This window comes from Caretta caretta, chromosome 1 (assembly GCF_965140235.1).
Source record: "Caretta caretta isolate rCarCar2 chromosome 1, rCarCar1.hap1, whole genome shotgun sequence".
Classification (NCBI taxonomy): domain Eukaryota; kingdom Metazoa; phylum Chordata; order Testudines; family Cheloniidae; genus Caretta; species Caretta caretta.
This window is the reverse complement of record NC_134206.1, coordinates 2,550,295-2,577,198: the sequence shown is the minus strand read 5'-3', so window position 1 is coordinate 2,577,198 and position 26,904 is coordinate 2,550,295. Positions and strand designations below refer to the sequence as shown.

Genomic DNA, 26,904 nt, shown 5'->3' with positions numbered 1-26,904 from the left:
GGGATCAGAAGTCAATAATTCTCATCAGTAACTATCATCCTCAGTAACAGTCAGACAGTCCCTTTCCTATTCAAATCTCCAGCACATTGTTCCAATAGCAGGTATCAGGATTTCTCTGGGGCATGGAAACTTTTCATGGGGTTGGTGCATGAACTCAGCCTTGCATTCCATCCTTGGTGTTTTATGGACTAACAACAGCAGCATAAAGAAAGAGCATAGGTAATATCTCCCTGTCAGGGAGGCAGGTGGCCACGTCCCCTCTGTCTGACCATTGCCATTGCAGGAGAGAAGGGTTCACTGGAGTTGAATACCCTGGCGCAGACAAGAGACAAAGGGAGGAGTCAAGGTTCCTTCCCCACTCTGAACTCTAGGGTACAGATGTGGGGACCCGCATGAAAACCTCCTAAACTTACTTTCACCAGCTTAGGTTAAAACTTCCCCAAGGTACAAATTAGTTTTATCCTTTGCCCTTGGAATTTCCACTGCCAACACCAAACTTTAACTGGGTTTACTGGGAAACATAGTTTGGACACGTCTTTCCCCCCAAAATCCTCCCAACCCTTGCACCCCACTTCCTGGGGATGGTTTGGTAAAAATCCTCACCAATTTGCATAGCTGACCACAGACCCAAACCCTTGGATCTTAGAACAATGAAAAAACATTCAGTTTTCTTACAAGAAGACTTTTAATAGAAGTAAAGAAATCCCCTCTGTAAAATCAGGATGGTAGATACCTTACAGGGTAATTAGATTCAAAACACAGAGAACTCCTCTAGGCAAAACCTTAAGTTACAAAAAAAGACACACAGACAGCAATATTCATTCTATTCAGCACAGTTCTTTTCTCAGCTATTTAAAGAAATCATAATCTAACACATACCTAGCTAGATTACTTACTAAAGTTCTAAGACTCCATTCCTGGTCTATCCCTGGCAAAAGCAGCATACAGACAGCCCCAGACCCTTTGTTTCTCTCCCTCCTACCAGCTTTTGAAAGTATCTTGTCTCCTCATTGGTCATTTTGGTCAGGTGCCAGCGAGGTTACCTTTAGCTTCTTAACCCTTTACAGGTGAGAGGATTTTTCCTCTGGCCAGGAGGGATTTTAAAGGGGTTTACCCTTCCCTTTATATTTATGACCAGATGGTTTTGCTGTTCATGGATCTGTGCAAATGAAATTGTGTCTGTCAAGGTTCCTTCCCTACTCTGAACTCTAGGGTACAGATGTGGGGACCTGCATGAAAGACCCCCTAAGCTTATTCTTACCAGCTTAGGTTAAAAGCTACCACCACCAAAGTGTTATCCAAAGAACAGGGAAAGTTCCCACTTGGAAACATCTCCCTTCCAAAATATCCCTCCAAGCCCTACATCCCGTTTCCTGGGGAAGGCTTGATAAAAATCCTCACCAATTTGCAGAGGTGAACACAGACCCAAAACTTTGGATCTTAAGAACAATGAAAAAAGCAATCAGGTTCTTAAAAGAAGAATTTTAATTAAAGAAAAAGTAAAAGGATCACCTCTGTAAAATCAGGATGGTAAATACCTTACAGGGTAATGAGATTCAAACATAGAGAATCCCTCTAGGAAAAACCTTAAGTTACAAAAAGACACAAAAATCAGGAATATACATTCCATTCAGCACAACTTATTTTATCAGCCATTTAAACAAAAGGAAATCAAACGCATTTCTAGTTAGATTACTTACTAACTTTTTACAAAAAGAAAAGGAGTACTTGTGGCACCTTAGAGACTAACCAATTTATCTGAGCATAAGCTTTTGTGAGCTTATGCTCAAAGCTTATGCTCAAATAAATTGGTTAGTCTCTAAGGTGCCACAAGTACTCCTTTTCTTTTTGCGAATACAGACTAACACGGCTGTTACTCTGAAACCTAACTTTTTACAGGAGTTCTGAAGAGCATTCCTGATCTGTTCCCAGCAAAAGCATCACACAGACAGACAGACAGACCCCTTGTTCCCCCTGTCCCTCCAGCTTTGAAAGTATCTTGTCCCCCCATTGGTCATTTTGGTCAGGTGCCAGCGAGGTTATCTTAGCTTCTTAACCATTTACAGGTGAAAGGGTTTTGCCTCTGGCCAGGAGGGATTTAAAGGTGTTTACCCTTCCCTTTATATTTATGACAGAGGAGGGTGACATTGAGGAGGGAATTTAGTCAGCTGCAAACCCGTTGAGTGGCAAACAGCAGAGAGGCTACAGAGGGAGTTTGCCTGGGATCTGTCTGGAGGAGGTACGCTAAGGGCTGCATTAGGGAGGCTGTGTTGGTGAGTATCTGAGTGTCTGTTGTGGGGACAGTTTGACCGTATGCTTGATTGGTTGTTTGAAAAGTGTGAATTGGGAGTGCTTTGTTTCAGGTGAGCCTTGAGTGGGCCTGACTGTTATAAAAAGCCAGTCAGCTGCGAACCAGCTGAGCAGCAAACAGTATAGAGGCTAACAGAGGGAGTTCGCCTTGGGACAGCCGACTGAGGCTTCCATCTTGCCGGCTTCTCTGAGTAGTTACTACAACTTCTGAGGAAGCTCGTAGAAGGAAGGTAATATGGACGTGGAGCGTTCAGCTGTTTTGACCTGCACTGGATGTGCCATGTTTGTCTTTCTTCCACAGGACAGAAGCGACTTTGTCTGTTCAAAGTGCAAGTTGGTCTCCATATTGGAAGAGAAGGTTCAAGATCTGGAGAAACAAGTATCAACCCTGCATTCAATAAGAGAAACTGAAGATTTCCTGGACAGATGTCAGGATATGCTTCTACGGGCACAATGTTCTGAAGATTCAGAGCAGGCTGTGCAGTGGGGACAGGAGGATGAACTGTTTAATGGATAAATTACCCTATGATAACTGTCATGATGTTTGGGAGACAAAGTTAAGCCTATTGTTCTCTCAGGCCAAGAGGCTGCTGGAAATGTATAGAAACCCTGAGATATGATCCTTATTCATCTCAGATCTGCTTAGGGTTTCAAGATGGGGAAACCTTAAGCCATAAGATTTGAGACCTCCAGGCTTTGGCTGGAGTCACCCTGAAAATGGACATTGGACTATAGCCAACACCAACTAAATCATCCCAGCCAAGGCTTTGTCAAGCTGGGCCTTAAAAACCTCGAAGGGTGGAGATTCCACCACCTCCCTAGGTAACGCATTCCAGTGCTTCACCACCCTTCTACTGAAATAGTGTTTCCTAAGATCCAACCTAGACCTCCCCTACTGCAACTTGAGACCATTGCTCTTTCTTCTGTCATCTGCCACCACTGAGAACAGCCGAGCTCCATCCTCTTTGGAACCCCCCTTTCAGGTAGTTGAAGGCTGCTATCAAAATTTATCATCATATGTTTGACGTGTGTCTGGACGGAGGCCTGAGGCTGGATCATTTTAAGGGAACTGTGTTGTTTGGACTTCTGAGTAACCAGTGAGGTAATACAGAAGCTGTTTTGTGCTGGCTGGGTAAATCTAAGTATTGGATTATCCACCAGCGTTTGGGGTTTGTCCACCCCGTTCTGTTTGCAGCTCACCCTAATTGAGTGGCCTCAGCTGGCTCCCACGGGCACCGTTGTCACACTTTTCTCCCCATGAAAATCTCCACTTAACATCTATTTGATCAGATAAATACATGAAGCTCTTTAAAACGTTTTCGCTATCTGGAATTTTGTCCAGCCTGGAATAATTTTTATGGCTACCACTCCCCTGTTTATGCAGCCAAGGGTAACATCAGCCCTTTTGGCCATAGAATCATAGAATCATAGAATATCAGGGTTGGAAGGGACCTCAGGAGGTCATCTAGTCCAACCCCCTGCTCAAAAGCAGGACCCATACCCAATTAAATCACCCCAGCCAGGGCGTTGTCAAGCCTGACCTTAAAAACTTCTAAGGAAGGAGATTCCACCACCTCCCTAGGCAACGCATTCCAGTGTTTCACCACCCTCCTAGTGAAAAAGTTTTTCCTAATATCCAACCTAAACCTCCCCCACTGCAACTTGAGACCATTATTCCTTGTCCTGTCCTCTTCCACCACTGAGAATAGTCTAGAACCATCCTCTCTGGAACTACCTCTCAGGTAGTTGAAAGCAGCTATCAAATCCCCCCTCATTCTTCTCTTCTGCAGACTAAACAATCCCAGTTCCCTCAGCCTCTCCTCGTAACTCATGTGTTCCAGACCCCTAATCATTTTTGTTGCCCTTCGCTGGACTCTCTCCAATTTATCCACATCCTTCTTGTAGTGTGGGGCCTAAAACTGGACACAGTACTCCAGATGAGGCCTCACCAATGTCGAATAGAGGGAAATGATCAAGTCCCTCAATTTGCAGATAATGCTCCTACTTAAACATCCCAAACTGCCATTGGCCTTCTTGGCCTGGTGCCTGTCAGAACAGAACAAGTAAGAGCAGAGAAAGAAAAAATAGCAAATAATACTTTCAATAGATTGGGAAACCCAATGAAGGAAACAATGGAACAGTTCACAGAGCACACTAGAAGATAGGGATTGCAACTCAATGGCAGGGGAGTGAATAAAAAATAATTTGAAAGTGAAAAATCTAGCTTATCCCATAGAACGGATGCATTAACACATGGAGTTGCCCAAAAATAGTTAAGTGCAGAAAAAAGGGCACTCCCGCCATCCATTTGACATGCACACAACAGCAACAGGTACTGGTGGAACAAATTCAGGTTTTACAAGAGCAGGTAACAACCCCCACTCTCCTTTCAAAGCCAGGATAAAAACAGGGGATGTGGCTTCCCAACTGCTTTGACCCATGGAACCGCACTCCACGTTCAGCTAAAAATATAACCTTTTTTCTCAAATATTTTTACATAGAGGTAGGTTTTCCTTTAGATCCTTTCTCAGTTTACTCAACTTGCTGTTGCTGTCTGTACCTTAATGGACACAAATCAGATGTCAAGAATTATAACATTCATAAACCAGTCGGAGAACACTTCAATCTCTCTGGTCACGCAATCACAGACATGAAGGTCGCTATCTTAAAACAAAAAAACTTCAAATCCAGACTCCAGCGAGAAACTGCTGAATTGGAATTCATTTGCAAATTGGATACTATTAATTTAGGCTTAAATAGAGACTGGGAGTGGCTAAGTCATTATGCAAGGTAGCCTGTTTCCTCTTGTTTTTTCCTACCCCCCCCCCCCCCAGATGTTCTGGTTTAACTTGGATTTAAACCTGGAGAGTGGTCAGTTTAGATGAGCTATTACCAGCAGGAGAGTGAGTTTGTGTGTGTATGGGGGTGGGGGGGATGTGAGAAAACCTTGATCTATGCAGGAAATAGCCCGACTTGATTATGTAAAGAGTTGTCACTTTGGATGGGCTAGCACCAGCAGGAGAGTGAATTTGTGTGGGGGGGTGGAGGGTGAGAAAACCTGGATTTGTGCTGGAAATGGCCCACCTGTTGATCACTTTAGATAAGCTATTACCAGCAGGACAGTGGGGTGGGAGGAGGTATTGTTTCATGATTTCTGTGTGTATATAAAGTCTGCTGCAGTTTCCACGGTAAACATCTGATGAAGTGAGCTGTAGCTCACGAAAGCTCATGCTCAAATAAATTGGTTAGTCTCTAAGGTGCCACAAGTACTCCTTTTCTTTTTGCGAATACAGACTAACACGGCTGTTCCTCTGAAACCTGTACCTTAAGAGTTAATCTCCCTTGGCTCAGGTCTCACTACCTTCCTAGGTTGCTCTTCACCTCCCCCTTCCCTTCCCTCCCAGCCTTTTCCCTGCCTGTCCTCACTTCAACTCCCTCTCTGTGTTACAAGTTACAGATTTTACAGACACGTCCAAAAGATAAAGCAATTGAAAACAGAACAAAGCAAGAAACAAAGAGAAAACAAGGTAAAACCTTTACTTTAAATAAATCCAGTAAATTAATTATTTTAACCCTTCAGGAATGCAACAGCTGGACTTATTCCTAACTTTCTTGAAGATATGGTTGCCAAGCAACAGAAATGCACACCCTACTTCTAATCCTAACCACAAACTAATATTTGGAACATGGGCTTTTCTTATTTCCATGTAGCAGAGTTTTAAAATAAAGTTGAATATAAAGTAATGCAGAACTCCTCGTTACTAAATTTATACAACAAATTTGGCAAATATTAATATGATTTTTATCCGTTTTATTAAGTTTTAAATAAAGTAATAATGCATTTAAATGTTGACCCCTTTTTATTTTTTATTTTTGTTTGCTGTATTTTGTACAGTTATAAATAGAATTATGGCACCCTTTATTTTTAATTGTAAGCTGTCCTGTATGTCATGTGTGTTGTATGTTGTGTGACACATGACTACTTTTTATTATTTTTATTTTATTCCAACAAAATTAAAATGTGTACCCTTTGAAAATATATATATGTGGCACCACACTATTGGAATATCATGGTTGGGATATAATGATAACATTCCATTTTTTGTGTGTGTCTGCAGTTAGGGTTATTGGCGATGTAGCGGCATCTTAAACATGTGTTGTGTTCCTGGATAACACTACTCAAATGGATAAGGCTGGATAGCTGTGTTGGTTGCCCATCAAGAAAACTTAGTTCTCACGATGGGCCATAGAAGAAAGATACCTCTGTAAGAAAGCATGTAAGGACTTATGATCATGTTCATGTGTTCATGTGACCCTGGACTCTGTCTTGGGCCAGTAATTTACCAGGCACCTGGGCTGTGGGCTTTGTTTGGGACAGTAAAATTCCATGCACAGAGCAGAGGATATGAAATGACCCTTGAGACATCCCCACCTTGTCTTCATTTCCTGCTTAATTTATCTAGTCTGAATTTTTATCAAGGAAGCTCTCATAGAAGAGACCTCAGGAGGACTGATGATCCTCAAGCTGTTTGGATGACTCCCGAGAAACTTTTGCAAGCTAAAAGTTTATTCCATCACTGCTATGATCCTGATCTATAAACACTGAAAAGTCACTTGGATGTATCTGATATATTAACAATTAAAAACATAACAAAGGCCATATTGGGTCAGATCAAAGGTCCATATAGCCCAGTATCCTGTCTTCTGACAATGGCCAGTGCCAGGTGCCCCAGAGGGAATGAACACAACAGGTAATCATCAAGTGATCCATCCCCTGTTGCCCATTCCCAGCTTCTGACAAACAGAGGATAAGGACACCATCCCTGCCCAGCCTGGCTGATAGCCATTGATGGATCTATCCTCCATGAATTGCTCTAGTTCTTTTTTGAACCCTGTTATGGGCTTGACCTTCACAACATCCTCTGGCAAGGAGTTCCACAGGTTGAGTGCATTTTGTGAAGAAATACCTCCTTTTATTTCTTTTAAACCTGCTTCCTATTAATTTCATTAGGTGACCCCTAGTTCTTGTGTTATGAGAAGTAGTAAACAACACTTCCCTTTCTACTTTCTCTACACCAGTCATGTTTGTATAGACTTCAGTCATATCTCCCCTTAGCAGTCTCTTTTCCAAGCTGAAAAGTCACAATTTTATTAATCTCTCCTCATATGGAAGCCATTCCATACCCCTAATTATTTTTGTTTCCCTTTTCTGAACCTCTTCCAATTCCAATATATCTTTTTTGAGGTGGGGTGACCACATCTGCACACAGTATTCAAGATGTGGTCGTACCATAGATTTATACAGAGGCAGTATGATATTTTCTGTGCTATTATCTATCACTTTCTTAATTACTCTTCGCAGTATGCTTGGCTCTTAACTATCTTCAATCATTTTGTATCATCTGCAGATTTTGCTACCTCACTGTTTACAGCTTTTTCCAGATAATTTGAATAGGACTGGTCCCAGGCCTCTGGACACCACTATTTACCTCTCTCCATTCTGAAAACTTACCATTTATACCTATCCTTTGTTTCTTATCTTTTAACCAGTTACCAATCCATGAGAACACCTTCCTCTTATCCCATGACTGCTTACTTTGCTTAAGAGCCTTTGGTGAGGAACCTTGTCAAAGGCTTTCTGAAAATCTAAGTACACTATAACCACTGGATCACCTTTGTCCAAATGCTTGTTGACCCCCTCAAAGAACTTTAGTAGATTGGTGAGGCACGATTTCCCTCTACTAAAACCATGTTGACTCTTCTTCAACAAATTATGTTCATCTATATATCTGACAATATTATTCTTTATTATAGTTTCAACCAGTTTGCCCGGTACTGAAGTCAGGCTTACAGGCCTGTAATTGCCCGGATCACCTATGCAGACCTTTTTAAAAATTGACATCACATTAGCTATCCTCCAATCATTTGGTACAGAAGCTGACTTAAATGATAGGTTACAGACTATAGTTAGTAGTTCTGCAATTTCACATTTGAGTTCCTTCAGAACTCTTCGGTGAATCCCATCTGGTCCTGATGACTTATTGCTGTTTAATTTATAAATTTGTTCCAAAACTTCCTCTAATGATACCTCAATCTGGGACAGTTCTTCAGATCTGTCACCTAAAAAGAATGGCTCAGGTTTGGGAATCTTCCTCACATCCTCAGCTGTGAAGACCGATGCAAAGAATTAATTTAGTTTCTCCGCAATGGCCTTATCTTTGAGCACTCTTTTAGCAACTCGATTGTCCAGTGGCCCCACTGGTTGTTTAGCAGGCTTCCTGCTTCTGATGTACTTAAAACACATTTACAATTAGTTTTTGAGTCTTTGGCTAGCTGTTCCTCATATTGTTTTTGGCCTTCCTAATTGTATTTTTACACTTCATTTGCCATTTAAATCTCTTCTTCTTTTCTTTTATTATTAAACCTTTAGTTTTCAGTTACTAATGGATTGGCAGCAGCGTGATCTTTGGGTAAGATCTGAGTTATATATTGGCCTGGTTATGTGGCTGAGCTCTTGAGATAAGAAGGATCCTATATGTGGCAAAATTTGTCTTCACTGACCACTCATCCTGGAGTCCAGTGTGCGGATGGTGATCTGGGGCTGTGATGCCTAATGAGATTGCACTTTTTTTGCTTCCAGTTAAGCCGTGTGGTGACACAGAAGTTGAAGTTTGTTACTGGCTTGGTACAATCTAATGGGGGTGAGTCTGCTCTATTTCTCAGCAATTTGTCATGAATTTGTCATCCTCAGCTGTGTTCCACTAAAGCACGATGACACCTGAATACCACTGACAAGTTCTTCATGAACTATTGCTCACTACTCCCAACAGATATCCCCCTTTAAAAGATCAGGAAACTGAGGCAGCAGGAAGGGTTTAGTCTCTCTCAGACCTGGCTTGTACAGTCCATGCAGGAGCAAAGAGACCTGGTGCTGTTGCTCCATTGGTTTCTCTATTTCAGAGGACTTCCCCTGATCTCATTGGGACTGCACCCACTTATACCAGCTGAGGATTTGGCCCAAGTCTTTTAACTAGAGATATAGTGTCATCAGAGACCAGTAAACTGGGAGTGACGAGTCCCAGCTCTGCCATGGATTCATAGGGTGACCTTGGGCACAGCCCCTCCATGCATTAAATGGAGATTATTTTTATTGTGTTTAATGTGCTGCTCCTAAAAGGCCTTAATCAGGGCCTACAAGTCACACCTTGCACTGATTTCATTCCTCGAAGAACATTCTTGGGCCTCTATCACTGTGTACACTTCTAGGCAGGGTTTGGTCCCTGATGAACAAGAAAGACAAGTCTGAATACAGAGCTATGTGGCCGTACTTTGTAACTGTTTCTTTAATAAATTCCTCCTGTTCAAGGAGGACTGCAACGCCACTGATTACAACACACAAATAACCTCACTGCACCTAATACAACCGAAAGAAGCAATGGCAGTTCATAGCTATAGCAACGGTGCTGGGGGAGCCAAGACCTCCAGTACCCATTCCCACCTCTGCTGTTGACTTATTGCATTGCCCTAGGTAAATCACTTTACTGCTGCTTCTCTCAGTCCCTCCATGACATGGGGATAATGCTGCCTAGCAGCCTAGCTAAAGAGCTTCTAGATGTAGTGACAAAAAGCATCATGCAGAGCGTATGTTAGACTCAGCGTCACTGTTCAGCCTCAGCCCCGGGGCAATAGGTGCCCTGTAGTTCCAGATAAGGTGCCCTGTATGTGTGTAAATAGCAGACAAACAGCACACCTTCTGTTAATCTCCCTCCCTGTGAGCTACCTAAGCCACCCCAGACTCGGCCCAGCATCCAGCCTTCCCAGCTAACTCCGGGGCTTGTCCTTCCACCTTTGTGGAAGAGGTAGAGCAGGGAGATGGGCCTCAGTTGACATTGTGGATAGTTTTCTGAAAATATCAATTCAATGTGCAGTGGCAGTCAAAAAAAGTGAACAGAATGTTGGGAATCATTAGGAACAGAACAGATAAGACAGAAAATAGGGTGACCTTGGTAAACCATATTGGCGCTATATAAATCCATGGTATGCCTGTATATTGAATACTGCATGCAGATGTGGTTGCACCATCACAAAAAATATACTTTGGATTTGGAATATGTACAGAGAAGGGAAACAGAAATGATTATGAGCATGGAACACAGTCCATAGGAGGAAAGATTAAAAAGACTGGGACTTTTCAGCTTGGAAAAGCGGGGGGATGTGTGAGGTGTCTATAGAATCATGAATGGTGTAGAAAAATTGAATATGGAAATGTTATTTACTCCTTCACATAACAGAAGAACTAGGGGTCACCCAACTAATTTAATAGGCAGCAGATTTAAAAGAAACAAGAGGACATATTTCTTCACAGTCAAACTGTGGAACTATTTGCCAGGAGATGTTGTGAAGGCCAAAACAATAACAAGGTTCCAGTAGGAACTAGAAAAAATCATGGAGAAATAGGTCCTGTTAGAGAGCTTATTCCTTCACTCTCCCACTTCCCTGGTCCTTCTCGCATGAACAGAGAGCAACAATACCCGAAGTCCGAAGGTGCAAACAATTCGATGTTTATTGGGGTGAACTTCCAGCGAGCTTAAATACAAGTTCCTTTTTCCTTATTTTCGAATCCCAACTTACTTCCTGTTTGCCCCTAATTTATATAGTAATATTCTTAGCTATACCTTAACCAATCATTCTACTGAAATTTAACTAACCAATCCTAACATATTGTAATATGATTAGCTAACCGATTATATCCCACCACAATAATTAGATTACACCCAGCAAAATTAATTATACAGCAGACAGGAACAATCACAGAACCAGACAGAGATTATACAGACAAACAATAGCAAAGTGGGAACTATAATGACAAGACAATACAGAAGTGAGGATTTCACATCCCAACTATTGTTAAGTGAGTTCTTGCCAGACAGGATGCTATGAAACTAAGTTTCCTTTTACGTTTTTTAGGCACTTCCCTTTCTCTGGAGGTGATAGGAATACAATCCTGTCCTGATAGTGCCTGACAGCCCAATAGCACCTTATTTCAATGTGACTAGTTTGGAATGTGAGGAGGTGACCGGTCGCTTCCTAGCTTATGGCTGCCTCTGCTGCTTATCCAAAGGCCTTAGCCTAAGAACAGGGCCTCAGACTGTCAAAGTAAGAGAAGGCCTTACACCGGCAGACAGTGATTTTGATTCTTTCTTTTATACCTCTAGAACTAGCCAAGTGATAAGAATACACCTAAATTCTTAAAGTACAGGCCTTTACAGACAGGCCTGAATATCTATATCCTAACAGGTCCATCAATGGCTATTAGCCAGGATGCGCAGGGGTGGTGTCCCTTCTCTTTCCTAGAAGCTGGGAGTGGGAGACATGTCATGGATGACTTGATGATTGCCCTGTTCTGTTCATTCCCTCTGAAGCACGTGGTATTCTCCAGTGTCAGAAGATAGGACACTGGGCTAGTTGCACCATTGGTCTTACCCATTAGGGCCATTCTGACGTTCTTATATAGATCCCAAATGTATCTGCTCCCTGATGTAACCTAGTATACCCCACTTGCCTGCCAGAGCTGAGAAAAAAAAATGTAAGTCTTGACACCATCTCACTCTCCACAGATTTAGTAAGAAAGTTTGAATATACATTTAAATTTTAACCTAACCAGGATCCCTTAAGTGACTTGCCACAAGGCGTCAAACATATTTGTATTGGAATTGAGTGAGTCTAATTTTTTTTTTTGTTAATATATAAATTAGATATAGTGCCCCTTCACCTAATTGCGAAGTTGTTAGCCAAAAAAAACCTGGAGTTTTTCAAGAGCCCCGATGGCCCCTGGAATCACTCTTAATGTTGCAATCCCTATCAAAATTTGAAATGCTTCCCTTGCTGCTGGGGAAATTATCAAGACTGTTACAGGAGAGGGGAAGATAGGAGCAAGCAACAGGAGCAGGGCATTTGGTGGAAGAGGGAGAGCAGGGATAGAGCCTTGGTAGAAGAGGTGGGTCAAGGGGTTGGGTTTTGGGGATCCAGTTATAAGTAATTAGAAAGGTGGCAACCCAGTGAGTTTCACACAGACTGATTCCCCAGTTTCTCATGTTTATACTGCAAAGTAAGGTCAGGAAAGGTTTCAATGTCTCTCAGACTATGCAATAAGTGATTCAGGAAAGAGGGCTCAACACCAAGTCACCAGCCAGCTTTGCACAGAGCTCTGTCTGAAAGCCAGAGCACCAGGAGAAAACTTTAGGCCCATTGATGAGTAAAGAGCCGGAGCAAACTGTCCCGGATCTGTTTGGTCCTCACCCCATAGATGATGGGGTTCAGCATGGGAGGCACCAGGAGATACACATTGGCCATGAGAACATGGAAATTCAGGGACACGTTCTGGCCAAACCGGTGGGTGAGGAAGGAGAAGAGAGATGGGATGTAAGAGGCTGAAATGACACAAAGGTGGGAGCTGCATGTCCGAAAAGTCTTGAGCCGGGCGTCCTTTGTGGGGAGGCTGAAGATGGCCCTGAGAATCTGAATATAGGACACAGTGATAAAAAACAAATCCAGACTAGCCACATTGAATGCCACAAAGAGGCCGTAGTAACTACTGATGCGGATGTCAGCACAGGCCAGTTTCACCACAGCCATGTGCTCGCAGTACGAGTGGGCGATGATGTTGGTTCTGCAATATGGCCACTGCCTCGCCAGGAAGGGTTTGAGGATTATTAGTATTCCCCCACGCAGCACCACAGCTATGCTGATCTTGGCCATGATACGGTTTGTCAGGGTGGAGGAATGTCTCAGGGGATCACAGATGGCCATGTAGCGATCAAATGCCATGGCCACAAAGATCCCAGACTCTACCACTGTAAAGCAGTGAATGAAGTACATCTGGGTGAGACAGGCACTGAAATTTATCTCCCTGGAATTGAACCAGAAGATGCTCAGCATTTTAGGCAGGGTGGATGTGGACAGGACCAGGTCGGTGACAGCCAACATGCAGAGGAAATAGTACATGGACCCATGGAGGCTTGGCTGCATCTTCACAATGTACAGGATGGTGAAGTTCCCCAAGATGGCTATGGCGTACATGGCACAGAAGGGGATGGAGATCCAGATATGGGCTGCCTCCAAGCCAGGAATGCCCAGCAGGATGAAGGTGGAGGGGTTGGTGAAGTTGCTTGTATTGTTTGAATCTGACATGGAGTATGGGAGAATTGTCCAACTCTGAGGCAGAAAGTTGTCTCATGAATGCACAACATGTTGCCCTGAGATCCTGTATGTGCACAGATTCTAGTGTGCTGGTCGCATTATTAATGCCTGGATGGAGAGACAATGTTAATATGAGACACTGCATGAGCTACTAGAAGCTGTTCCCATGGGTGAAGCCAATTGCTTGCTCTTCATACACTGAAAAGTGAAATTTTCATTATTCAGATAAACAAATCATGAACAACTGACACTACTAATGCCAATTCCACATTTGATGGTGCTTCATGCATCAATAGTTCCTACACATCATGGTGTGGAAAACCTTTGAAGGCACCAGCAGGAAACACAAGTGTGGATACTGGTTATCCCTTATTATTCCTTAATAAAATCAAACCCAGACCAGAGAGTCCATGCTCTCGCGAGTTCTCCATTCTCCCAGTTGCTCAAAATCTGACAGTAGGAAATAATGAAAGATTTGCCAGGACATGTGCCAGGGGGAAACATCCCAAATAGAACACACCTTAGGGAAAAGAGCTGGGCATAATTGATAGCAGCTACATGGAAACACCTGCTCATTCACAGAAGTGGTCAAAGCAAAGGCAATGTTTGGTTGCTTAAGTAATGGGATGGAGAATAACCTACTCTGGATATGCGCTAAGTTTGGCTAACCAGTCTCTATAAAGGATATAGCAGACAGAGAGGGGGTTTTTGAGACAGTCTGTGAGAATGGGGGAAGCTGCCATATGCACATAGACTGAAGAGTCTGGGCCTATTTAGTGTAGAGAAGAGACAATGAAGTGGGTATATGATAGAGGAGAACAAAATAACAGAATGGAACTGATTACATTCAAATGGAGAAACAGAGACCAGTTCCCAGCCAGTAATATCTATAGACACTTATTGCTTCAAAGGGGCTAATTCCCCAAAGCTGAGGCAAATTATCAGCAAAATGATTGGGAGGAAAAATTAGTAATTATTTAAGCAGAGTTTGTATAATAGCTAAAAACCACAATTCCAGAGTCAAGAAAGTGGATCATTTTTGCTAAAAACCCAATTGTGTGGCCAACAGAAGGCAGCCATTAGATGGGGAAAATATATATAAGAAAGAGGAAAAAAGGAGAAACATATAACAAGTAATATAAATCAGAAGATATGAAAACTGAAAAGGAAAGTTGAAGACATCTGGGGAAAATCCATGTTTCGCAGGCCTAAGGATCACAAAAAGGAGGTTAGTAAGTGTATTAAGAACAAAAGAAATCCTAGAAAAGGTTTGGGCCAATTCCAAGAGGGAGAAAGGAAACTTGTTAATGCTGCAGGAGAAGAAGATAGGTTTGTGACGGGTTCGGCCACAGAGGAACCCTTGGGACTGTCACTTTTCATGCTGAGACTACCTCTGAGGCTGTAAGTGGTTTCAAGCATAGAGTGCAACATCACAATCATGCCACGTCATATAGAGTCCAACATCACAGTGTTCGAGAGAGAGTTTTGTTCTGCATTTAGAAAGAAGCAGTATGATGTACTCATCTCTGATTAGGATGAAATATCTTCCAGTCCATTAGCTGTCAAGGAGGATGTTAAACAGCATCTTCAATAGAACCTTAGAGTTACAAACACCAGGGTTAGGAACTCACCGATCAACCACACCTGTCATTCGGAGCCAGCAATATGCAATCAGGTGGCAGCAGAGCCAAAACAAACACTAAAACAAAACAAAATGAAAACTGGAAAAGTCAAATACAGGACATGAGTCTGTTAAATGTAAAAAATTAAAAAATCAAGGGAAAGTTTAAAAAAAGATTTGATATGGATAAGGAACAATGGAAAAGCTGGTATGGGATTAGTTTAAAAAAGTCTATGAATATAACTAATGCCAGTCAAAAATAGGGTTTATGGAAACCAGGTCTTTTCAAATAAAACCAATTTCAATGTTTAATGAGAGTATGTTTGGCCGACCTGGGAACTGAGCAGATGCAATAAATTTTGATTTCTCGGAGACATTCAATTTAGTAGGGGAAAATATTCAAATAAAAAATAAACACGGTACAATATCAGTAGAGCACACATAAAAACGGACTAAAAATTGGCTAACTGACAGATCTCAGAAAGCAGCTTTCAATGGGCCATTGTGAGCAAGTGGGGCTGTTCCTAGTGGGGTTCTGCAGAGATGAGTTCTAGGCCAGATGCTATTCAATATTTTAATAAATGATCTGGAAGCAAATAGAAAATTACTTCAGATAAAATTTATGACCGACTCAAAGATTGGCACAGTGGTTACAATAAGGAGGCCAGGGCAGGTATACCAATTGATTTGGAGAATTTGGTGATCTGGGCCCAGCCAAACAAAATGTTTGAATATATTAAAATGCAAATTTATCATCTAGGAACAGGGAATACAGGTCCGACTCACAGACTAGATCACTGCATTATGGAACGCAGGGACCCTTAAAAGGATTTACGGGTTACTGTGGACAACCAACTCATCGTGAGCTCCCAGTTTGAAGCTGTGGCCAAAGGGGCTGATGTGACCTTGGATGCATAAACAGGAGAGTGGCAACTGCATCCAGTTCTGGGGCCCACACTTCAGAAAGGATTTTGAAAAATTGGAGAGAGTGGAGAAAGGAGCCATAAAAATTATTTGAGACTGACGAAAGAGACTTCAAAAATTTCATTTATCAAAAAAGATGATAAAGGGGAAACTTTCATTGGGAAAAGACTGATAATTGACTCTGTAATCTAGTGGAGAAAGGACGAGCAAGACAGAATGGCTGGAAGCTGAAGCCAGAGAAATTCCAGATGGAAATAAGGGCCAAATGTTTAGCACTTGGGGTTGTTATCCATTGGAACAAACTGCGAAGGGAAGTGGTTCTCCATCTCCTCAAGGCTGCAGGTTCAGACTGGATGCTTTTCTGGAAGAGCTGCTTGAGGGCTTGTCTGCACATAAAACACTACAGCAGAGCTGCCATAGTGCTTCAGCGTAGACACAACTTACACCAATGGCGGGGGCTCTCCCATCAGCGTAGGTAATCCACCTCCCTGAGAAGTGGTAGGTAGGTCGATGGAAGAATTCTTCTCTCAGCCTCATTCTGTCTACACCAGGGTTAAGTTGATATAGCTATATCTCACAGGGGCGTTGTTTTTTTGCTCTGGCACAAAAAGAAAATGCAATTTTAGGTTGCATTAACAGCAGCAGAGCATGCAACTCACGGGAGGTGATATTGTTCCTCTACTGGGAGCTGATTAGGCTTCAGCTGCAGTACTGTGTCCAGTTTGGGTCACCAGCGTATAGGAAGTCTGTAGAGAACCTGGAAAGGATCCATGGGATGGAATAAAAGCCATACAAGCAACGGCTGAAGGAACTGGGTATGTACAATTTGGAAACAAGGAGATTGAGCAGGGACATGAGATCAGTCTTGAAATACTTGAAGGGCTGCCATAAAACCTATGGAGAAAAGTTGTTCTCTCCTGCCACATAGTACAGGACAAGAGGCAATGGGTTCAAACTCCAGCAGAACTGAGTTAGATGAAATCTCAGAGTTTCAGGAATTGCCAGACTGTAAGAACAGGAGGACAGTGGAACAGACGCCTCGATCCTTCACTGGAGGTTTTTCAAAGGAGGCTGGATATTCATCAGTTTGAATGGTGTAGGTGCAACAAATCCTGCATCTTATAGGTTGTAGAATACCTGCCCATTGTTGTCCCTTCTCAACCTCTGGCTCTACCTTTCTATAATGTGAAATCTGAGTGTAAACCAAGCCTTTGTCAAACACAAGTTGAGGAGCTCAATACAGGGGTAAGTGTGTGAAATTTAATGGCCTGTGTTATACACAAGGTCAGACTGGATGATCTAATGGTCCCTTCTGGCCTTAAACTCTATGAATCCATTGAGAAAGAAAGTAGATCAGACAATTATATTTATTGTCTCTCACAACACATGAACAAGGGAACCTTCAATTACATTTAATACTGATAAAAGAAACTTGTTTACATAAACCATATTTGGTCTGTGGAACTCCTTGCCATGGCCATTAATGGAAAATCTTAGCTGAATGGGATTCACAAATAGACTGGCCATTATATGTGGTGCTGATGGCACCACCTTTAGCTAAGGCTGTCTGAAAATGTCAGTTAGAAGACCTCATATTCAAATGCTTGTAATAACTTTGCCAAACTTTAAGAGTTTGGACTGTAAATTCCCTTGCTGGGTGTCTGCTATGGGCTGAACTGTTTTCCATCATAACAGTTCAGCTGACTTCTTGAATGAAGCTGGGAGATAAGATGTCTTGCCCATGATGAAAGATTCTTATAGTTTTTATAATTTTTATGATTCCAGTAAGAAGCCCTAGTACGGCCCTGCGTTCCATCAGATAAAGGTCAGGTAACAGCCCTCCCCCCCCGTGTTAACAGCTAGAGCTCTGAATTGCAAGAGGAGCAGGTGACAGTGTCTGTGCATTAGCACACAGCCGACTCCTGAGGTCTTTACTCAGTTCTTACTCCAAGGGGAGTTTGAACTCAGTGGAGCCTGAGGAAAGTATGGGCCATGGCCTCAGAATGTGGCCTTGTATTGTACATCTACTAACACCTTTCAGACTGAAGCAGCCACTGTGCCATTGAAATGCAGCTCCCTTGAGGCTGGAGGCCATCAGCTAGGATGGGTGGGGATACACAGAAAAGAGGAATACTTTGGCTAATCATACCGGAACAAGCTCATCCCCTGTGGCAAGGGCCCTAAGATGTTTAAAGGCTGGGCAGAGAGGAAAGGACAACAGACTTACTTTCTGTCCCAGCACATCCACGGTACACTGTGTTTATCAAGCAGGTGAGCTCCTCAGCAAGAGATGGGTACCTGTGAATTGTGGGATGGAAGTGCCTTCCCTGGTAATCCCCTCAGATAGCCGTGTCCCAAACCTCTCTCAGCCCAGCATCTTCAGCATCTTCCCATGCTGAGAGCCAACACAGTGGTGTGTACCATACAGTTCTGTGCAGCAGCAGAGGTTTCTTCAGCCTATAGTGGATAAGCGAGCATCTGGATGCAAACAAGCGTGTCTGTGCTTCTGTTCTATTTATGCAGCTTTAGGAGTAAATAGTAATTAAGGGACCTTCCCAAAGGGAGATGAGAACTCTTGGGCTCTGTGCTGAGTCAGAGAGAAATTGGCTGTTCTCTGTATTTGTGTATATTTAAAACATTATAGTAGATTAGGAAGAAAATTAGGGATAATGCCTAAATCTCCACAGGGCCTGATACCCTGTAAATGCTCAGGAGGGTTGGGTAGATAGTAGTCAGACAGTTCTGGAGAGAGATGACTGAGGGGAGACATGAGCACTTTCTGCAGGCACCTGGGGCTTTTGCTAAGGGATCAGAAATCAGTAATTCTCATCAGTAACTGTCACCTTACTTTGCAGCAGCTTTCACTGAAGGAGTTTCAAAACACCCAGCGAAGGAAAGTCACTATGAACATATCCTCATAATACAGATAGGTGAACTGAGTCACAGGGATATGTGACTTAGGCAAGGTAGTGCAGAGAAAGCAGACAGACTTCAGCAGACAGACTTTCCTGCTGTAACCACCGTCTCTCTGTCAGTAACTTAGCGCATGACAAGAAGGAAATGGACTCACAGTCTAGTAGGGCCTGTTCCTTGGGTGGGTGTAATGGATTTTCCCAAGTGCACAACCTGGAACTTGGGTACCATTGATTCCTCTGGCATACCAATATGGACCCCGTCTCACACTTTAAGTCTGTGGGAAGCTGAAATCTTCTCCAGGTCACACACTTACACAGCCATACACAAAGAGTGAGACACCCAGCTGCAGTTACATGAATGCTTTCAGTAGCCACTGATGGACCAACAATACAGAGGCTCCAGGACTTCCCCAACAGCTTCCCAGCCTAGGACCTCAGAGCTGTATGGTCTTGCTCTGGTCAGAAGCCTGACTGGAGTTAGATTATTACTCAGTCCATTCCTTCCTCCATGTGGAGAGGAGTACGCACCAGCTCCTGATCATGAGCATAGTTCCCTTTTCCATTTCAAAGAACACACTGCTATAGGTAAAAAAAAAAAAGAAAATAGATTAATTAAGTATGGAAAGATAGATATTAGGTGATTATAATGAAGAGTGTACAGATTAGGGTTGTTGATTAATTGCAGTTATCTCACGTGATTAAGCGAACTAATTAACCATTATTAATCGGATTTTTAATCGCATTGTTAAACAATAGAATTTATTAAATGTTTCTGAATGTTTTTCTACATTTGCAACACAGAATACAAAGTGTACAGTGCTCACTTTATATTCTTAATTTTTTTATTTAAAATACTTGCACTGTAAAAATGATAAACAAAAGAAACAGTATTTTTCAACTCAACTCATGCAAGTATTATAATGTAATCTCTCTATTAAAAGTATGAAAGTACAACTTACATATATATGTTTTTGTTACATAACTGCAGTCAAAAACAGAACAATTTAAAACTTTGGAGCATCCAAGTCTACTCAGTCCTACTTCTTGTTCAACCAATCACTAAGACAAACAAGTTTGTTTACATTTTGGGGGGATAATGTTGCCTTCTTCTTATTTCCAATGTCATCTGAAAGTGAGGGCTTTTGTAGCTGCCATTGCAAGGTATTTACGCGCCAGATATGCTAACCATTCATGCTTCTGCCACAATTCCCGAGGACATGCTTCCGTACTGATGATGCTCGTTAAAAAAAAATACTGTTATTTAAATTTGTGACTCATCTCATTGCGGGAGAATTGTATGTCTCCTGCTCCATAGTTTTGCCTGCATTCTGTCATATATTTCGTGTTAATGGCAGTCTCTGATGATGAACCAGCATGTATTGATCATTTTAACAACACAAGGAAGAGGGAAAAGGGGGAATGTTGGGCCACCGATAACTTAATCACAAACTTGATTTAGGCTTGTTTATCTCAGGGAATTTCAGTGTTGGGACTTGTACAAAAGCCTGTTTTAAATCACAGAAAGCTTTTTCCTGTTCAGGTCACCGTGCCTTTTCTAATTTCTTTTTGAATAAATGCCACAAGGGTTTAGTTATAATGGTGAAATTCCAGATGTGTTACCTTAAATAGTTAAACCCTGCTAACATTACCCTCAATGCATGGGATCCCTCTGGTCTGGGTAAAGTCAGCAATTATTTCATTTTTTGTTGATCTACCCGAACTTCTTGTTCCCCTAGGGTCACCCACAAGTAATTCACCCTCTGTTGCACTAATTGGTCTTTCTCTCTATTAGTGTTAAAACCCGTTTCCTGGATAAGTCTAAGCATCCTTTTAGTCCTCTCAGTTACCTCCTCCTCAAAGTCTCCCCCAACTAACATGTCATCTACATGTAACTCTGAGGCACTGAGACCACTAGATGGAGAGTGAAGTCTGGCTACTCTATGGCCTGAGTTAAGAGCCAGCTGGTGTTTAGTTCATGCAGTAGAGACTCAAAGGTCCCAGGTTCAATCCCAATCACTATATTAGGTGACATTCTCCCACTAGTTCTAGACTTGATTTTCACAAACAAGAAGGTACTGGTTGAGGATTTAAAAGTGGAAGGCAGCTTGGGGGAAAGTGATCATGAAATGATAGAGTTCATGATTCTAAGGAATGGCAGGAGCGAAAACATCAAAAGAAAAAGAGTACTTGTGGCACCTTAGAGACTAACCAATTTATTTGAGCATAAACTTTCGTGAGCTACAGCTCACTTCATCGGATGCATGTAGCTCACGAAAGCTCACACTCAAATAAATTGGTTAGTCTCTAAGGTGCCACAAGTCCTCCTTTTCTTTTTGCGAATACAGACGAACACGGCTGTTACTCTGAAAACATTGAAATAAAGACAAAGGATTTCAAGAAGGCAGAAGTCTGGCAAGAGACCACCCAGGCTTCACCAGGAGATCTCAAATGATCTAAAAATAAAAAAAAGAGTCCTACAAAAAGTGGAAACAAGGTCAAATTACAAAGGAGAAGTATAAACAAATAATACACGTATATAGGGGCAAAATTAGAAAGGCCAAGGCACAAAATGAGATCAAACTAGCTAGAGACAAAAAGGGTAACAAGAAAACATTCTACAAATACATTAGAAGCAAGAAGAAGACCATGGACAGGGTAGGCCCGTTACTAAGTGAAGAGGGGAAAACAATAACAGAAAATGTGGAAATGGCAGAAGTGCTTAATGACTTCTTTGTTTTCGTTTTCACCAAGAAGGTTGTCATAAAGAATGCAATGAAAATGGGATAAGTTCAGATGCTAAAATAGGGAAAGAACAAGTTAAAAGCTACTTTAACAAGTTAGATGTCTTCAAGTCACCAGGGCCTGATGAAATGCATCCTAGAAAACTCAACGAACTGAATGAGGAGATAGCTGAGCCATTCCCTGTTATCTTTGAAAATGGAAGATAAGGGAGATTCTGGCAGACTGGAAAAGAGCACATATCGTGCCTCTCTATAAAAATGGAAACAAAGGCAACCCAGGCAACAACAGACCAGTCAGCTTAACTTATGTGTTTTATTTTGCTTGGTAAATCACTTTGTTCTGTCTGTTATTACTTGGAACCACTTATATCCTATTTTTTTTATTTAATAAAATCACTTTTTACTTATTAATTAACCCAGAGTATACATTAATACCTGGGGGGTGGGGGAGGCAAACAGCTGTGCATATCTATCAGTAAAAAGAAAAGGAGTACTTGTGGCACCTTAGAGACTAACCAATTTATTTGAGCATGACCTTTCGTGAGCTACAGCTCACTTCATCAGATGCATACTGTGGAAACTGCAGAAGACATTATATACACAGAGACCATGAAACAATACCTTCTCCCACCCCACTCTCCTGCTGGTAATAGCTTATCTAAAGTGATCATCAAGTTGGACCATTTCCAGCACAAATCCAGGTTTTCTCACCCCGCCCACCCTCCTCCAAAAACCACACACACAAACTCACTCTCCTGCTGGTAATAGCTTATCCAAAGTGACCACTCTCCCTACAATGTGCATGATAATCAAGGTGGGCCATTTCCAGCATAAATCCAAGTTTAACCAGAACGTCGGGGGGGGGGGGGGGGTGATAGGAAAAAAAAAGGGGGAAATAGGCTACCTTGCATAATGACTTAGCCACTCCCAGTCTCTATTTAAGCCTAAATTAATAGTATCCAATTTGCAAATGAATTCCAATTCAGCAGTTTCTCTCTGGAGTCTGGATTTGAAGTTTTTTTTGCTGTAAGATAGCGACCTTCATGTCTGTGATTGCGTGACCAGAGAGATTGAAGTGTCCTCCGACTGGTTTATGAATGTTATAATTCTTGACATCTGATTTGTGTCCATTTATTCTTTTACGTAGAGACTGTCCAGTTTGACCAATGTACATGGCAGAGGGGCATTGCTGGCACATGATGGCATATATCACATTGGTGGATGTGCAGGTGAACGAGCCTCTGATAGTGTGGCTGATTTTATTAGGCCCTTTGATGGTGTCCCCTGAATAGATATGTGGGCACAGTTGGCAACGGGCTTTGTTGCAAGGATAGGTTCCTGGGTTAGTGGTTCTGTTGTGTGGTATGTGGTTGTTGGTGAGTATTTGCTTCAGGTTGGGGGGCTGTCTGTAGGCAAGGACTGGCCTGTCTCCCAAGACTTGTGAGAGTGTTGGGTCATCCTTCAGGATAGGTTGTAGATCCTTAATAATGCGTTGGAGGGGTTTTAGTTGGGGGCTGAAGGTGACGGCTAGTGGCGTTCTGTTATTTTCTTTGTTAGGCCTGTCCTGTAGTAGGTGACTTCTGGGAACTCTTCTGGCTCTGTCAATCTGTTTCTTCACTTCCACAGGTGGGTATTGTAGTTGTAAGAATGCTTGATAGAGATCTTGTAGGTGTTTGTCTCTGTCTGAGGGGTTGGAGCAAATGCGGTTGTATCGCAGAGCTTGGCTGTAGACGATGGATCGTGTGGTGTGGTCAGGATGAAAGCTGGAGGCATGTAGGTAGGAATAGCGGTCAGTAGGTTTCCGGTATAGGGTGGTGTTTATGTGACCATTGTTTATTAGCACTGTAGTGTCCAGGAAGTGGATCTCTTGTGTGGACTGGACCAGGCTGAGGTTGATGGTGGGATGGAAATTGTTGAAATCATGGTGGAATTCCTCAAGGGCTTCTTTTCCATGGGTCCAGATGATGAAGATGTCATCAATATAGTGCAAGTAGAGTAGGGGCGTTAGGGGACGAGAGCTGAGGAAGCGTTGTTCTAAGTCAGCCATAAAAATATTGGCATACTGTGGGGCCATGCGGGTACCCATAGCAGTGCCACTGATCTGAAGGTATACATTGTCCCCAAATGTAAAATAGTTATGGGTAAGGACAAAGTCACAAAGTTCAGCCACCAGGTTAGCCGTGACATAACCGGGGATAGTGTTCTTGATGGCCTATAGTCCATCTTTGTGTGGAATGTTGGTGTAGAGGGCTATGGAAAAGAAGTCCTCTACACCAACATGAAAAGAACCCATGGAAAAGAAGCCCTTGAGGATTTCCTTCGGTGAGTGCACCTTTTAAAATACTATACATGGTTTAAAAGCAAGCATATGAAAGGATTAATTTGCTCTGGCATTCAAGGCTATCCTGGATGTACTCCCAAAGCCTTTGCAAAAGGTTTCTGGAGAGGGCAGCCTTATTGCATCCTCCATGGTAGGACACTTTACCACACCAGGCCAGTAACACGTACTCGGGAATCATTGTACAACAAAGCATTGCAGTGTATGTTTGCTGGCGTTCAAACAACATCCGTTCTTTATCTCTCTGTGTTATCCTCAGGAGAGTGAGATATCATTCATGGTCATCTGGTTGAAATAGGGTGCTTTTCTTCAGGGGACACTCAGAGGAGCCCGTTCCTGCTGGGCTGTTTGCCTGTGGCTAAACAGAAATGTTCCCTGCTGTTAGCCACGGGGAGGGGGGAGGGTTGAGGGGGTAGCCACGCGGTGGAGGGAGGCAAAATGCGACCTTGTAACAAAAGCACATGTGCTATGTATGTAATGTTAACAGCAAGGTTTACCCTGAAAGAGTGTAGCCACTGTTTTATAAAATGTGTCTTTTTAAATACTACTGTCCCTTTTTTTTCTCCACCAGCTGCATGTGTTTCAATGATCACAGGATCTTCTCCTTCCCAGAGGCTAGTGAAGCTTAGAAAGAAAAAAAACGCACTCGCGATGAAATGTTCTCCGAGCTCATGCTGTCCTCCCACATTGACAGAGCACAGACGAATGCGTGGAGGCAAATAATGTCAGAGTGCAGGAAAGCACAAAATGACCGGGAGGAGAGGTGGCGGGCTGAAGAGAGTAAGTGGCGGGCTGAAGAGAGTAAGTGGCGGGCTGAAGACAGGGCTGAAGCTCAAATGTGGCGGCAGTGTGATGAGAAGAGGCAGGATTCAATGCTGAGGCTGCTGCAGGACCAAACCAGTATGCTCCAGTGTATGGTTGAGCTGCAGCAAAGGCAGCTGGAGCACAGACTGCCACTACAGCCCCTCTGTAACCAACCGCCCTCCTCCCCAGGTTCCATGGCCTCCACACCCAGACGCCCAAGAACGCGGTGGGGGGTCACCGGCCAACCAGCCACTCCACCCCAGAGGATTGCCCAAAAAAAAAGAAGGCTGGCATTCAATAAATTTTAAAGTTGTAAACTTTTAAAGTGCTGTGTGGCATTTTCCTTCCCTCCTCCACCACCCCTCCTGGGCTACCTTGGTAGTCATCCCCCTATTTGTGTGATGAATGAATAAAGAATGCATGAATGTGAAGCAACAATAACTTTATTGCCTCTGCAAGCGGTGATGGAAGGGAGGATGGGAGGGTGGTTAGCTTACAGGGAAGTAGAGTGAACCAAGGGGCGGGGGGTTTCATCAAGGAGAAACAAACAGAACTTTCACACTGTAGCCTGGCCAGTCATGAAACTGGTTTTCAAAGCTTCTCTGATGCGTACCGCGCCCTCCTGTGATCTTCTAACCGCCCTGGTGTCTGGCTGCGTGTAACCAGCAGCCAGGCGATTTGCCTCAACCTCCCACCCCACCATAAACGTCTCCCCCTTACTCTCACAGATATTGTGGAGCACACAGCAAGCAGTAATAACTGTGGGAATATTGGTTTCGCTGAGGTCTAAGCGAGTCAGTAAACTGCGCCAGCGCGCCTTTAAACGTCCAAATGCACATTCTACCACCATTCTGCACTTGCTCAGCCTGTAGTTGAACAGCTCCTGACCACTGTCCAGGCTGCCTGTGTACGGCTTCATGAGCCATGGCATTAAGGGGTAGGCTGGGTCCCCAAGGATACATATAGGCATTTCAACATCCCCAACAGTTATTTTCTGGTCTGGGAATAAAGTCCCTTCCTGCAGCTTTTGAAACACACCAGAGTTCCTGAAGATGCGAGCGTCATGAACCTTTCCCGGCCATCCCAAGTTGATGTTGGTGAAACGTCCCTTGTGATCCACCAGAGCTTGCAGCACCATTGAAAAGTACCCCTTGTGGTTTATGTACTCGGCGGCTTGGTGCTCCGGTGCCAAGACAGGGATATGGGTTCCTTCTATGGCCCCACCACAGTCAGGGAATCCCATTGCAGCAAAGCCATCCACTATGACCTGCACATTTCCCAGGGTCACTACCCTTGATATCAGCAGATCTTTGAGTGCGTGGGCTACTTGCATCACAGCAGCCCCCACAGTAGATTTGCCCACTCCAAATTGATTCCCGACTGACCGGTAGCTGTCTGACATTGCAAGCTTCCACAGGGCTATCGCCACTCGCTTCTCAACTGTGAGGGCTGCTCTCATCTTGGTATTCATGCGCCTCAGGGCAAGGGAAAGCAAGTCACAAAGTTCCATGAAAGTGCCCCTACGCATGCGAAAGTTTCGCAGCTACTGGGAATCGTCCCAGACCTGCAACACTATGCGGTCCCACCAGTCTGTGCTTGTTTCCCGAGCCCAGAATCGGCGTTCCACAGCATGAACCTGCCCCATTAGCACCATGATGCATGCATTGGCAGGGCCCATGCTTTCAGAGAAATCTGTGTCCATGTCCTGATCACTCACGTGACCGCGCTGACGTCGCCTCCTCGCCCGGTATCGCTTTGCCAGGTTCTGGTGCTGCATATACTGCTGGATAATGCGTGTGGTGTTTAATGTGCTCCTAATTGCCAAAGTGAGCTGAGCGGCCTCCATGCTTGCCTTGATATGGCGTCCGCACAGAAAAAAGGCGCGGAACGATTGTCTGCCATTGCTCTGACGGAGGGAGGGGCGACTGACGACACGACTTAAAGGGTTGGCTTCAGGGAGCTAAAATCAACAAAGGGGGTGGCTTTACATCAAGGAGTATTTCAGGCAGGACTTCACGGAGGGTTCCAATAAGAAATGGTGCACCTAAGTTA

At 43.3% G+C, this 26,904-nt stretch overlaps 1 protein-coding gene and 1 long non-coding RNA gene across 2 annotated transcripts; one reads left to right on the top strand and one right to left on the bottom strand.

Annotated features, from left to right (window-relative positions):
* Positions 1–5,721: 5,721 nt before the first annotated feature.
* LOC142072330 (uncharacterized) lies at positions 5,722–25,177 on the top strand. The gene is made up of 2 exons (XR_012668739.1): positions 5,722–5,837; positions 24,620–25,177. It is a non-coding gene; the product is annotated as an uncharacterized LOC142072330 (long non-coding RNA).
* On the bottom strand, positions 12,550–13,500 carry LOC125631141 (olfactory receptor 52R1-like). Its single transcript, XM_048837383.2, has one exon. The coding sequence runs from the start codon at positions 13,498–13,500 to the stop codon at positions 12,550–12,552; it is 951 nt and encodes a 316-aa protein (XP_048693340.2).
* Positions 25,178–26,904: the final 1,727 nt, after the last annotated feature.